Source organism: Nanorana parkeri, unplaced genomic scaffold (genome assembly GCF_000935625.1).
Source record: "Nanorana parkeri isolate BGI_ZX_2015 unplaced genomic scaffold, ASM93562v1 scaffold12, whole genome shotgun sequence".
NCBI classification, from domain to species: Eukaryota; Metazoa; Chordata; class Amphibia; order Anura; family Dicroglossidae; genus Nanorana; species Nanorana parkeri.
Genome location: NW_017306280.1, coordinates 3,946,020 through 3,961,472, shown reverse-complemented (window position 1 = coordinate 3,961,472; position 15,453 = coordinate 3,946,020). Strand labels below are relative to the sequence as shown.

Genomic DNA, 15,453 nt, shown 5'->3' with positions numbered 1-15,453 from the left:
CATCTTTTGCAAGCAAAGTGTTGTAAGTAGGGATGCACCGATATATCGGCCGCCGAAACACATCGGCCGAAAAGGGCACTTTTGGCATAATGCCGAAAGAGCCATGTTTCGGCCGATACATCGGCGCATCCCTGGTTTCTTTTCTCCCCGCTGGGCGATGCTCTGTGTTCCAGCGGGGAGAAAAGAAAGTGACACCGCACACAGCGCTCGGCTGGCGTCTCTCCTCCCACACCGCTATCACAGTCCGGCAGAGCGGTGTGGGGGCGGAGACAGCGCCGTCACAGGAGGCTGGGCTTTCCTCTCTACACCGCTCGATCAGCCTCCTGTGACAGCGTGTCAGAGAGAAAAGCAATGTACACACACTCAGTGATCGCTGAGTGTGTGTACATAATTGAGGATATGGTGTGTTAACTATATCCTCAATTATGAATGAATGGGAGTGATCTACATCACCTCCTGTTCATTCATAATTGTAGTTATAGTAAACAAACAATGTTCTCAATGAACAGGAACACTCATAAAGGATTCCTGTTCATTGATAACAGGGGACACAGAAAAAGAGATTGAGGACTTTTTTTGTGTTCTCAATCTCTTTTTCTATTTTAAAAGGGAAATATCAGCAGTCTGTTTAGACCCCTAATATTTCCCTGAAGCCCCTAAAAGTAATGTAAAAAATAAAAATATTTAATAAAAAATTAATATAAAAAAATTAAGTTTATAAAAAATAAAATATTTTTAAAAAATTGAAAAAATTAAAATAAAAAACATTTTCGGTATCGGTTTCGGCCTGACATTTCTTTTTATTTTGGTTTTGTTTCGGTTTTAAAATTTCCATTTCGGTGCACCTCTAGTTGTAAGCCAGGGCAGCAAGCTATATCTGAAAGCTAGAGCTTCAAAGCATGAAATGTGGAATCTGGTTGAAATGGAAACATTGGAAGTGCCATAACCACTGACATAAACTTTTACCACCTTCCATGTGATGCAGCCTTTGCTTCTAATTTGTTCTTACAGCTTAGCTGCTACTGGGGATGTGGATGGACTGACAGCCTGGGAGCTGGCCGGAGTCGACATGGATCAAACTGGTTATGATGGACAAACACCTTACCAAGTGGTGAGCGACTGCAGTGGAGTAATGGCTTGGTGCAGCTAAGGTTGGGGGAGGAGGTGGTTTGCTATTGGGGGACCAGGCGAGTGGATCAAGGTCAACCTGGCCAATCACAAGCCAAGATTTCCCTACCTGGATCCTTAACCCTGACATCTAAGGCTCCAGGTTCTTTTTTTGGGTTTGTAGGCTAAAGCTAAAAGTACAGGCTGGTTGGATCCTACTAGGACTGCTGCTGGGGTATGGGCAACTCTTACAGTAATGTTCTTATATGTGCATTCTAGGCCCTGTTTAACTATTCAAAAATTAAATGAACGCTGAACTAGAGAGCAATTATAGCACAAGCTTTACGTAGCTTAATAAATTAAAACTGGTCAGTGTGTTTCTTTGATTATGTTATGTTGGCCCAGGACAGGAAGTGAGATGTCTCCCCAACTATCACAGACAGCAAAAAGAAAATAACAAGGAGGCCACTCATCATGGTCAGTAACCATGATTTGTGGCCTCAGGTTGGGAGCCATGATTAGTGACCTCACTACCTGGTAGTGAGGCACAGAAGGTGGGAAATAGAATTACAAATATATAATAATAACTCTATCCTTCCTGTTCTCCTGGTAATTTGAATCCGTGTTTTGCTATCTTGTCTAATGTGTGTATTCTATTGCAGGCAGAGGCTGTGGGGAATGAAGAAGTGTTGGAATTTTTTAACCAGAAGCGAGCACAGGTTGGTTGCTTGTGCTACTAGCAGTGGAATGTGTTGTGGCTGCATGTATAGTTAATGTAACGGAGTGGCGTAAAAAGACAGTATTATATGCATTTCAGCTGTTAAAGTGACATTAAACCCTCAGATTTTTTAACATACGGTAAAACAATACTGTAATCCATGGTTGTTTCCCTTCTCTTTGCTGCTCTTCCTTTTAAATCCATATCTCTTCTCATGCTGGGCAGAACTTCTGTTTGGCAGCAGACTGCCTTGTCTCTGGAATGGCTATGGTGTCTGTGTGTACGTTTGCAACCTGAGCCTGCACTACAGGAAGAGGCAATCAGCTGCAAAGGGAAGTTCTCCCCAAGCATGAGAAGACATGAGGATTTAAAAGGAAGAGCAGCAAAGAGAAGGGAAACAACCATGGATTACAGTAAGGCGCACATTACAGTATTATAAGTTAAAAAATCTGAGGGTTTAATGTCACTTTAACCCCTTCAATCTTATTGTGCAGCCTTTCACAAATTGCTCAGGTATGGTGTAGTAGTCCTTCCTTCTGCCCATTGAGGAGCGGAGTGCAATACAAGTGTAATAAATTCTCCATATCCTTCCTTTCAATATTTAATCGGGCAAGTTTGCAATGTGCCATTACGCACATAATTGCTGTTCCTACCCAATAAACTATTCCTTTAGTAGGGTTTAATAGGGTGGGCGCAGCAGTAAGGAGCAGAGAGTGTGTTATATGACCAAACAGTGTTTGGCAGCAATACTTTGTCACATCGATGTCAAATGATTGGATTGACCAGCTGAGTGTCAGTGTGTTTGGCCTTCAGCCATTTCACTTTGGCTCTAGTTTGCACACACTCTGTGATCAAAGGGGGTTATCGGGAGCCATAAACTACCCATGTGGATTTGCATTCTGCTGCAAGAAATTCTACTCTACCTTAAGGGCTAGTTCAAACCAGAACTGCGTGAGTCTGCGCAGCTGCAAAGTGATGCCTTTTGCTGCGATTTTACAACGATTGATGTGGGGTTGTTTTTTTGCTTAACCCCTTTGTGACTGACGACGTACAGTGGCTGTTTAAACAGACTCGCTGAGTCTGTTGTGTTTTGGGCCATTTAATTAAATTTGTCACAAAATTTTGGGGTTTAATAAGGAGTTGCGCTAATATTGCGCAACATAAAAATTTGCAAATACCACCATTTTATTCTATAGGGTCTTGGCATTCAGAAAATATATAATGTTTGGGGGTTTTAAGTCATTTTCAGGCCTAAAATGTGGAATATAACATGGGTGCAAAAAATGGAAAAAAGGCCTTCAGGTGCGTTTGCATGCGTTTTTGATCCGATGCAGTTAAAATAGGGCAAGCAGTATTTTTTTTTCTGATTGCATCGGAACAGACTGCACTGGTGTGAACACAGCACCAGAAATCCCATAGAAAGCGTTGTGATGTATTTTGGATGCAGCTGTCAAACTGAACGGACTGCGCCTGGTGTGAATAGAGGGATAGAACCATAAAGTGTATCTGAAGCCATTTTCTTTTTGGATAGGGTGGTGATAGGTTAGAAACTGTCTGTGTTCCTGTAAGGATACACAGCACACCAGCTTAGAAAGAAAGGGGCCATTTTCCAATAGGGGACACGCGTGTGAGAAATTATATTTGAAGTCCCCACCATTGTGAAAATACAGCCATGTGATTTTCCTTTCGCATTCTCTACCCCTCAACGCTTGCCCTACTGAACATATTTGTCAGAAGGCCCCCCAGTGAGATGGTCAGAATGAATGACAGGGAGGGGATTGAAAACACTTTCTGTTGCTAAATCACCACACAGGGACAGTGAAGAGGCGTATTGCTTCCACATCACCCTCTAACTAATATGTGACATGGAAATGTATAGTATTTAGTGATCATCTTGAATGGTATGTCACTTTTGGGAAGGAATTTTTTTTCTCCTAAACACTTGTTAGTTGCAGTGATTTTCAGAAATCGCACCTTAATGATTGCCTGTGGAATTATTACTGAATGTGAAAAAAAAATAGAAATGTGGTACTTTAAGATGTTTTTAATTAGCTGAATGCAAAGAAATGTCAAATTCCAAGCAGAACTTGTTATGCCGAGAGCCAGACTGATTCTGTGCAAAGTTGCTGGTATTGGAAATTTGTAATAACACGTCACAAATTTGCTGCTGAATCCCTCTATTGGTATAGGTTTCCCCATATTTTTTTGAATTCATTTTTACAGGTTACATGACCCCATTCTATCCAATGCCTTATTACAGATTACGTTCTGATTTTTAACAAACAAGACTGTTCTACAATAATAATCTTGCATTAAGGGTGGTGTGTCACACCTACACTCTGTTAAGACATGTCTCATCAAGATGTTCACATGCAGTGTTCCCTTTTCTCCCATTGTGCCTTATTATTCAATCTATCGCAATCAAGGCCTCTTTCCAAGAGGCTTATCACAGGCCTCCACCCTTCTACCTCCGCTTCCCTCCCTCTCTTTAAAACCTTCATAAATTGTACTACTACCGGATTTAACAAGGACATGCCATCTAAATAAATACAAGTCCCCTTCACATAGAAGTGTTACTAATCTTGGTGCAGTCAGCAGCAGAATTCACAGTTTCCCACCCCACCATTTAACCCCTTCATGACTGAGGCCCTTTTTTCCATTTTTGCACCCATGTTATATTCCACATTTTAGGCCTGAAAATGACGTAAAATCCCCCAACATTATATATTTTCTGAATGCCAAGACCCTATAGAATAAAATGGTGGTAGTTGAACATTTTTATGTTGCGCAATATTAGCGCAACTCCTTATTAAACCCCAAAATTTAGTGACATTTAATTAAATGCCCCAAAACACAACAAATTACCCATTTTTTTAATGAAATATAAAAGATGAGGTTACAACGAGTAAAACGATACCCAACATGCCCAGTTTACAGATTGCGTGCGACCGTGAAACGGCGAAAAACTGCAGTACCCCAAAAAGTCAATAAAAGACACTTTAAAAGCCCCCACAGGTCATCAATTTAGAGATACCCCAAAATACTGGCCCTAGAATTATTGCTCTCACTCCGGCGTGCGCGGCGATACCCAACATGTGTAGCGCGTTCGTCGTTTTCATGCGTAAGTCGCCAGGATCGCTTCTGTTGTAAAGCCGACAGTCGGCTCTACAAGTTTAAACAGAGTCCCGGCGGCAAAAGTCGCCGGGAGTCTGTTTAAACAGCCCCGATGCTGGCGACGTACACTGTACGTCGTCAGTCACGAAGGGGTTAAAGAGTATTAGGCACTGGCAGTCTCCATGGGTAGAAAGGCGAAGCCCCTAGTGTACAGGCACATCCTCAGGGAGTGATACCCCATACACCGAAGACCTACCTTCAGCTACCATTCCCTCTCCATGAGCCGCAACTGTCCTTTCCTATTAAAACCCCCACCCTGTCCTCTTTATTGGACCCACTTACACTTTTAACCCTTTACCTTTCACAATCCGTACTAGTCTCTAGAGTGGACACATCACATTTTACAGAAACACTGGGATGTGCACAGAAACACTGGGATGTGCACAGAACAAGTTATACATAAAAAGGTAAATCAATCACTGTTCTGGTAATCATTACAACTTGCATTTTTTCCCCCCAGTAAAAGATACCATAAAACATCCCTGAAGTATTTAGCTGCCAAATAATTAAAGTCGTATATAGCCTTTATCAAGTGCAGAACAGCTGGGGTCTCGTGCAGCTTAAATCCTCAAACCAGCTGTGGGCCACATGAGGCCCAACGCATACCACTTTGACATATCTGCTCAAGGCTAAGCAAGCAGAGCTGTCACAAAAGTCCTCCCACTGCTCATTTTACAGCTGGCTTTCCAGGCAGCAAATATAACCTCATGCTCAGAGTAATGTTCACTGTGTGCCATGGATACGGTTTCAGTTAGTACCTTCTTATAACATGTGCAAAGCAGGCAACATGGAAAGGTGTTTAGGCTGTAATTGAGATCAGGTCTCCTTGCGGTCCTCTAGACACGAGCAGCAGTTGGGTAGTTTGGGAGGCCATTACCCAGTTGGTGAGGGGTAGGTCAGTGGCAGGAACGGGCCTAGTTTGTAGCGCGTTCCTACGCTCTGCAAAACGCTCAAACACCAAAATCCCATTATTTCCTATGGGTATGGTTCACACCTGGGCGTATTACAGGCCGTATGAACGCGCTACAAAACGCCCTACGCCCAAAGAAGTACAGGAGCTTCTTTGGGGCGTTTGTCGCGCGTTTCCATTGGGATACAGGCAAGTAGCCCTAGGAAACGTGCGTTTTTTTTACCGCCAGACACGTGGCACCAAACACGCGACAAATGCGCATATTCGATACGCCTAGGTGTGAACCCAGCCTTACATTCAGGAGTTTTGAGAGCTTTTCACTTCTGGAGATCTTTTTAGATAAATTAGTTTATTGCAAGAGATGTTCTCTAAGACACGACGGATGTCTTGTTTAAACAAATACTGCTACATGTTACAGAAGCCTCTCCTTGATGCACACATAACAATACTGAAACATGTTTGGTGAAGACCGCAGGTGTACCATGCAAAATGTGGTCGTTTTTCTGCAGAAATTCAGACAGGCCCGTCTATCCAGTTACTAATTTTATCACGTTTTCTCTGTTGCAGGTTTTCCACAACGGCAGCTCAAGTGACAAAGACAGCTATTTAAGCAGTTAAAAAAACCCAACAACCGTGAAGATATGAGGGCAACAGACTATTGTTTTCAAGCACAAATGGCACAACCTGTGGTGTCCGAATGTTGGAACATATCAGTTATCGTTTAGCTGTATTTACAGGGACCAGGGTTCCTGAGGAACCCCCCTCAACCATTGTAAGCCTCGTTTATCTACGTGTCTGAAATTATGGTCCACATTGTCTGGTCACAAACAAAAAGATTACAACTTGCTCTCTGGTCATTTCAAACCATATTTATTTCCAGATACTTTAATAAACAAGGCCCTGATTGTGTGTATGCGCCGTGTTGATTTTTGTTGCATTTGTGATTTTGTTTTTTTTGTTGAGGTTAAAAAAAAAATAGAAGAAATATTTTAAACAAGCACATAGATTAAAGCCCCAACTCCAGCTCAAAATTCTCTGGAGCTTTTGAGAAAGTAGGGAAGAGTTCCTCAGTCATTTTGTTTTTACTAATACGGTCAGTGACGTCACTGGGAAGACTTTTTCTCACTTCATGTGCTGGTGTCACCAGGACTTGAAATGAGAGGGAGTGGTTGTCACCAGGACAGGAATACAGAGAGTGATAAAAACCTGATAAATGATAGAAACTGTGGCAAAGAGTTATAAAAGGATTTGGCTGAAGTTGGGCTTTAGTACCAGCAAGGATTTCAATTACAGAAACGGTGACTGTTCCTGTATGGTTTGTCAATGTTATATCTTACTGTTAGCACATACTTGATGATTTGAATGTCTTTTCTTTTATTCTAACATGTAAATTAGGCGTTTGTTCATATATGGCATCCACTCTATGGGTGTTTCAGAATGTTTTGCACATTTGAGGTATTGTATTCTTTTGTGGCTTGTATGTTCACAAATGTAAATTTTATTGATCTTTGGGTAGGGAGAGAAACACAATGGCTACTTATGCGAAAGAGGACTATTATGACAGACATTGTCTGCTGCATAGTACAGCTCATTAAAACCGTATTAACAAAACTGTCTATATCATTTGTTTTATTGAGGTCTGTGATCCTTAGCAATAAAATATTTTGTGAAACCATTTGATCAGAATGAATTTTTTTAATAATATTTCAATAAAACAAATGCCTTATGTGCTGCTACAGAGGGGACATTTAAAAGAACCTAATTTTAGATATTTTTGCTGGTTTCATATTTTGGGCCTCTGTCAACTCCATATCAATTTGTTTTCAATATATGCACCTGTTTTGCCTAACGAAAACTTCACATAGTGTTCCAATGTTGTACCTGCCAAACTAGTTCCAAAAAGGCCCATACCAGATATAGAGATCCTGATGCTTTTGGCTGTTTGACAAAAGGTCAAATATAGTAAATAAATGCCAATACAAACCCACTGCACTCCCAAATTCCTACCTGGGATCAGTTTATGTGCTAGTTTTTAAGTATGTCTTTCAATAATCAAATACGAGGAGCCAAGCAACTAGCATTTTAAATACAAAGTCAGCAGTATCTGCTCCTGTGTCACAAGCAAACTAAAGGGTGTTCGAACATGCAGGCTTCTTCTCATTTCCCAAAACATGAGTTCAGATGGAAAAACTTTGTTTAGGCCCATCAGGGTCAAAAGTGCAGCTTCCTAACTTTGGGGAACCTGTCTACTTTCTATTTTTCCAGATAAGCCATATCAGTTAATTTGGGATCCTGTCCTTTAAGGACGATAGGTACCATTTAAAATTACATAATTTTCATATAAAGGTTTTATTGTTATATTTTTATGGGTAATTGGTAAATGCTCAAGATATACTGTGAACACAGGTGGCAAATAGATGGGAATAACATTTATTACTTCAAAGTAAAACAAGAATGTCACCTGCACTCAAATAGGTGAAATCAGTCAATTTAATGCAAGCGCTTTTGGGGCTTAACAGGGTCCCCCTTAGTCAGGCTCAGAATGTCATTCTGAGCCTGATGAAGGGGGACCCTGAGAGCGCGTGCATTAATGACATGCGGAGTCATTAAATGGACTGATTTCACCCATTTTGGAGTGCAGGTGACATTCTTGTTTTACTTTGAAGTCATTTCACGGTGCCATCAATGGTCACTTCAAGCCCCCACCTGGCTTCAGCAGGCTACAGTATACCGGTAAGGAGTGCAGCAAGACAATCTATATATAAACATTTATTACTGGCCCTCTTGCCAACATGGCATGCCATTGCAAAAGGTAGGCATAGCTATAGTGCTAAATATTGGGCATGGCCTAAATGGACATGGTTAAAAAAAAAAACTTTCTACTCATAGTATAGTCTGCATGCATATGATGATATACCCACAAAATATTCCTTAATGAGTGTGCCACAAGTGACACTCATAGATGTCTATAAACCTCAGGACAAAATGTAATTTAAAAAAACTAAACTCTTCTGTTTCATATGCTATTCTTTTCACAGAGAACTGACATTGTCTGAGCCCATCGAGAACAATTTCATTGAAACACTTAGGGGGCTTATACACTGAGTGGCCAGATTATTATGACCACCTGACGTTTGTAGGCAAATTAGCTATAATTTAGCACAGAAATTGTTAGAGGGCCAGACCATTATAAATAGGGAAGCAGGTTGTTTACCACGACAGAAGAAGTGATTTGTTTCTGAAGATATGGGTAAACAACGCGATTTAACAGCATTTGAATGTGGGATGATTGTTGGTGCTCGGAGCCATGGAGCGAGTATCAGCAAAACAGCAGAATTTGTTAAATGTTCAAGAGCAGCTGTTGTTAAAGTGTTTAAAGACTGGACTGTCAGCCGAAAATCTGGGTCTGAACGTGTGAATTGTGGCCGTCAGCGACTAGTCAATGTTAGTGCAGAACGGAGAGTGGCAAGACTGGTACAAGACAACAGAAGGGCAACAGTGCAGTGTCAGATTCCTCGCATCACCTTTCAACATCTCGTGCAGTCACGAGGCGGCCCAACGAAGTCATCTCGTGGCCCAACGAAGTACTGATGGGGTGGTCATAATAATCTGGCCACTCAGTGTATAGTCTCTTATTGCTGAGACCATGAACACTTAAAAGGAAAAATGTAATGTAAAACATCGGCTATACAGTGCCGGGGGTCAGGAGCATGTAATATACAGCGCACGAAATGCAGTGGTTAAGATTATGTAACATACTGTCTTACATTTCTAGTCAGGGGGAGTTAAAAAATATATAATATATGCCAGCATGTGTGTGTTTTACATATAGTATATACAAATTCCAGACCAGCAGTCTCTAAATGGTCAACTTTTATAATCCTTTTATCCAGTTTTTGATGTTTTTTTTTCCATTTAGCAAGCTTTAGAGAATCTAGTTAAATAATTTCTGTTTTGCTGCCTCTTTATTGAAGTACAATGTTTAATAGATCTTGAAATCACAAAGCATGTTGAGCATCTACAATATATTACACGAGTATTGTAGATTATAGCAGCAGATCTGAAAAGGAGTAATTTCCATCTGTCCTCTGCAACACAGTCTGGCAAGCGGTTTCTTTAAAACAAATTGTTCTTGTTTTATGAAGTCTGGGTGTTCAACTTGTTTGTCATTCAGCTTTTGGCTTATCTATATCATTCTTACATGAGATACCCCACTCATCCCTGGTAGAGATTCCAGAAATCCAGGATATTGCCTGTCACTGCTTTTATGGTTCAATAAATAACTTTGCAGGTAAGGACAAACGCATTTACATAACAGAGAACTGGTAATTTCAGCACAGTGTCAATCTGCTAGCTTTTCCACCCAACTTGGCATTGTCACTTTAGTACAAAGTGCAGCAATATATATGATCAATTAAGGGCCTGTCATCTCTGCCGTCAAGCAATCCTGATTTATTTTATTACACAATTGTAAATTAAAGTCTGATCTATACTTAAATGGTGGATTTATTATGCAATGAGCTTTATGTACAAGTCTTTAATGAAGGGGAAAAAATAGCCTATGCATGTAAAGAGCACAATCCTCTGTCTAAATAGCGAGGGGTAGAACCCTACTACTATGACCATTCACCCAATAGAGTACAAGAGTCTAAGAAAAACTTTCTCAGAACAACACAGCCCTGTCACAGAAGAGGATCTATCCTACAGTAGTCAGGTTCCACAAATGCCTCCATACTCTCAGTACCCCACTTACCAGAAACCTGCAGCAGGTAACAGTGTGTCCTTGCCAGGAAGAAAGGAGGGGCACTCCCATGCAGAACCCTCAATGTCCAACGGTAAGGACACAGTCAACCTGATTGGCGGTATGCTTGTGAAGGTGTATGACTAGAGTCTGTACAGTGGGCAGAGAGACCACTCAGCAAGAAATTCCTTTTTAGGTGAAAAGGCTCCTTCACATTGTCAGGAGGGACCCATGATGTTTCCAGTAGGTTCCAGTCCTTGTAGAAGAATGTTTTAAATACATTGAGGGGAATTTATCAAAACTGGAGCAGCTCTGCATAGCAACCAATTGCCTTTTCTCTTCAGTTTGTTCAGTTAAGATTTGGAAATCAAAAAGAGAAGCTGGCTTACACACACACACACACACTAGGTTGGACTTGATGGACATGTGTCTTTATTCATCCTCAAATAACTATGTAAGCTGATTAGTTGCTATGCACAGCTGCTCCAGGTTTTATAAATTCCCCTCAGAGTGTACAGAAAAGTTCTTTGCAGTCATAAGAACTCTAAAAAACCCATGACCTGAAACAGGCTGACCCTCCAAATGCAGGGCAGAACATAGGGCATCAATCAGGTTAGAAACAACTCTTTGTAAATCTAATTCATATAGAATTCGCTCAAATACAATCTCTTCTGTAGAAGAGTCCAAACCTTAAATCAGAGATGGTAAGAGGGTCCTCAGCCACATTTAGAGATGGAGGCCCCAGTAGGGTTACAATTAGACCGTACTGTAGATGGTGCCGGAGTGCCTAGAACCTCTGTAAGCAGATTGATCTATTAATTGAACAAACCAATATAAAATTGAAGTAGACATAAAGGGTTCTTGTGAACACAATGGAGGTCTCAGTCTCATCCCGTGGAGCAACAGAACACTCCAATTTGACCAACCCTATAATAAATGGGGTTCAAGAATCTAGGTTACAAGCATCAATTCCTTCTGGTGATACCGGGAAATCACCCCTCGAAACAGAGTATGGGCTGAGGTCACCTGTTGCAGCAAGACTGTCCACTGTGTGTCTGAACCGCTTAGCACAAAACCACTAGCACCAAAATGAGGCAAAGTCTGGATGGAGGAATCCGCTATATTAGCTGCAGTTACTGTTCAGGTATTCTGACATCAGCACACCTGTCACTGTCAGAATACAACAGCCCGGTAGGAGATTCATCCATCCACGCTGTTAATCTATAGGTGTATGGCTAGCTTGAAATTTATGTGCAGATTTTCTATGGTCAGATGGAAAAAGTGCAACAGATTCCTCATTCCACACTAAAATGTGTGGATGGAGGAATCTCCCACTGGGCCAAGCTTCAGTATCTTGCTAGTCGGCCCCACTGGCTCTCAAAATACCTAAACAATGCCGGCATCTAATCAGATAGTTCAGGTGTTTTGAGAGCCAGCGGGGCCGACTAGCAGGATACTGAAGCTTGGCCCAGTCAGAGATTCTGCCATCCACACAGTGTGGCAAAGATGGAGGAACATGTTGCACTTTTTCCATCTGACCATAGAAGATCTGCACATAAACTATAGATGTACAGCCAGCTTTACAGTGTACGGACAGTTTAGGTACAGCTAGAGATCCCTCCAATGACAATCCTATTTACAAATCAATGCACATTTTGCTTCCTATAAGCCCTCTTAACACTGACTGCCACCATTTATAATATTCTTCTAAGCAAAATCCATTAAAAATGTATAATAAAAACATAAACGGAGAAACAAATAAAAGGTACAGAGGTTTGAAAGAAATAAACCAAACCAGTCTAATTAATGATTTTCCTTTACTGGCCTGAGTAAGCGCCTAGACAGGGTAAACACTGAACAATGGCTACTGGAGGCCACAGGTTGGGCACTAGAAATATATACAGACCCAACAGATGGTCAGTTCAAGTAGCAAAAGACAAAGATCCAAATTCAAACCAGTAACAGTCCCTTCAAGGTATGGAGAGCCGTACAATGGGGGGGGAATAAATATATAATCTGTAACAGAGCCGTTAGGATTGGATCCATCAGGGATGCTTGTCTACTCTCACCTTCTAGTTTCCCCAAAAAACAGCTTGAGGCCATGTGGTAAAACAACCATTTCCTGTTTGGCTGCAGTTTTTCTGGTGACCAACCAGCGACTCTGATCATAGTGAAAGATCTCTATGGAAGGGTTGCAAACTGATGCATAGAGAGAGAACACACACACACACACACACACACACACACACACACACACACACACACACACACTTTATTTAAAAAATTATCGGGTCAACCCACAATTTTTTTTCCACAATTTTACCTGTATATTAGCTTTTCAAAATAACAAACAAGATAATTAAGAGATGGGATAAAGGTTTTTTAGGGCAGATAAACACTTTTGGTAGATAAATAGTAACTTTTCATAAATATCTGAACATCAGACCAAAAAGAGAGACAACAGAGGAGGAAAGGAGTTTGATTCTACATGAGGGACATTTGGGAGGTATGGCTTAAGGGCCCAGTCACACCAGTTCCAGTGCGTCCTAGTGCAGTTCGCGCCCGTAACGCACTGGATCACATAGATCAAGCCGGGAAGCGTTCTGGGGCGGGAGGGGGCATGTCACCATACATGTCAATGGCACAGCAGACATGCCCCCTGCCCGCAGTGCGATCACCCGCACTGGAACACGAGGTACAGGAATGCTCTCTCCGTTCCAATGTAGTGCCATCTTAAAAAATAGTGCATTCAGCATTTTTTTCAGATCGCACTGTACTTGAGCGGAGGGCATTCCTGTACCTCACGTTCCAGTGCGGGGGAGGGTGTGTGTGTGTGTGTGTGTGTGTGTGTGTCTGCGTGTGTGTCTGCTGTGCCATTGACATGAATGGCACCGACGCACCCCCTCCTACCCCAGAATGCTTCCCGACTTGATCTATGCGATCCAGTGCGTTCCGGGCGCGAACTGCACCGTGACGCACTGGATATGGTGTGACTGGGCTTATAAAGCTTAAAGTTCATCTCACTAGATCTTTCATGCATTGGCAGAAGATAGTTTTGTACAAACCCTGGTAGTGAAATGTATCAGAGACTCTAGTAAAAAAATTACAAAATACAAGTAACTTTACAGAATATCTTTCAATCTTAGTTTTCTATGGCCTGATGTGAGGTCTTCTGGGGTGGAGATGCATTGAGATAACCACATGTCCTCAGTGGTTAAGGGCTTTGAATGCTTAGACTGTTTCATCATGTATCCTAGGCGTGTTAGCTTTAACCCAGGGTGTGTTTGCGATACACCCACCAAGGCATCCAAGGCATCCTAAGTTTCATATGAATAAACATTTTATATTCGGTGAAGACATCTCCCTGCTGTGTTCTGATTCAGGAAAGTCACAAACAGCTCAGATCAGGTCACTCATTTACCCAGCATTAGAACATTGTTACAAAAATAGTATTTTTGGAGCAACCATGTTGGACCCATTTAGGCCTGGTTCACACCTAGGTGTTTTTCAGCAGTTGAAAAAGTTCTTTTAAATGCTCAACACAAGAAATGCCATCATTTCCAATGGTCCCTGTTCACACCTGAGAAACAAAAAACGCCATCAGGAAAACGCCAAACGCCCAAAAAGGTACAATGAGCTTCATAAGGCAGTTAACTACGTATTTTTGCCCCATAGACTTCAATGGAAATGCCCCAAAACACGCTGCAAAAGCATGTTGCACATTTTCATGCGCGTTTAAACATGCGTTCATTAATTGCCCGCAATGTTTCATAAGTTGCCAGTCAAAACGCACGTCAAAATGTACACACAGTGCAAATAACCGCACTCTTAACACACGCGTGCAAACACACAAAAAGGATGCTGCCTAGGTGTGAACCAGAATTCCCCCCCAATTTTACAAAGTAAATACAAAAACCTTGTTTACTTTCTTGTTCAGTAAGATTCAGTTATTCAGAAACAATTGTAACATCCAAAAAGCAGTCCAACTGAGGAATGGGCAAAAGTAACAAAAACACTAATAGGACCTTGTGGAAATGAGGCCTCCTAGACCTTGCAGGAGGTAGATTTCTTAACTCTAAAACAGCATGGGAATGACCAAATATTTGAGGCCCCTGTCTCTCATGACCTGGGCTTCAACAGCCATGTAATTAAAGCCACTGGTCATGGAAAAGCCCATTGGAGGCCTTGCACAAGTCTGTTTTAGTCGGAGTACCACATCCAGAACTATGAGAATCACTGGAATGCCCTCCATCTTGAACCTGCAAAGTAAATGAGGAAGGAGTTTGAGAAAAGGAAAGGCATAGGTCAGGCTGTACTGATACCACAGAGCCACCAGAACATCCACTGGATCTCTATTTCTGGAGACAAACCTGTCCAGTTTGTTGTTGAACCTGGAAGCCAGGAGACACAGGTCCTTTTACCTGTGTCTCCTGGCCTATTACCCTGAATCCAGGTACTGCTGACTGAGGTAGTTGGCCTGCCAGCTGTCCATGCCTGGAGTGTGAACAGACAGGGGAGGAACGCAGAGTTCTTCCCAGGCTAGAATGCTTTTTACCTCTCTTGCCGCCACCTGTTTCTGGTTCTTCCCTGATGGTTGATGTACGCCACCAACTGTGGTGTTGTCCAACTGGATCCTGATGGAATGAGCTTCCAGTTGGGGTGTCCAGCCTTTTAGGGACAACCAAAGCACTCAGAGCTCCAGAACGTTGGCCAGGAGATGAGATTCCTCTGATGCCCAAGTCCACCTTGCCCTCGTTGTCAGGTGAATCTGTTTTCCAAGAGACTGAACCAATTTGTCCAAAA

The 15,453-nt window shown here is 41.9% G+C and overlaps 1 protein-coding gene across 1 annotated transcript in view; it reads left to right on the top strand.

Moving 5' to 3' along the window:
* The window catches only part of ASPG (asparaginase), a 64,186-nt gene extending 57,606 nt beyond the window's left edge, over window positions 1-6,580 (top strand). Inside the window, exons 14-16 of the mRNA XM_018556184.1 lie at window positions 1,012-1,111; window positions 1,770-1,826; window positions 6,477-6,580. Coding sequence (XP_018411686.1) covers window positions 1,012-1,111; window positions 1,770-1,826; window positions 6,477-6,527 — 208 coding nt within the window. The 3' untranslated portion in view covers window positions 6,528-6,580. The remainder of the gene's footprint in view (window positions 1-1,011; window positions 1,112-1,769; window positions 1,827-6,476) is intronic.
* The last annotated feature ends 8,873 nt before the right edge of the window (window positions 6,581-15,453 follow it).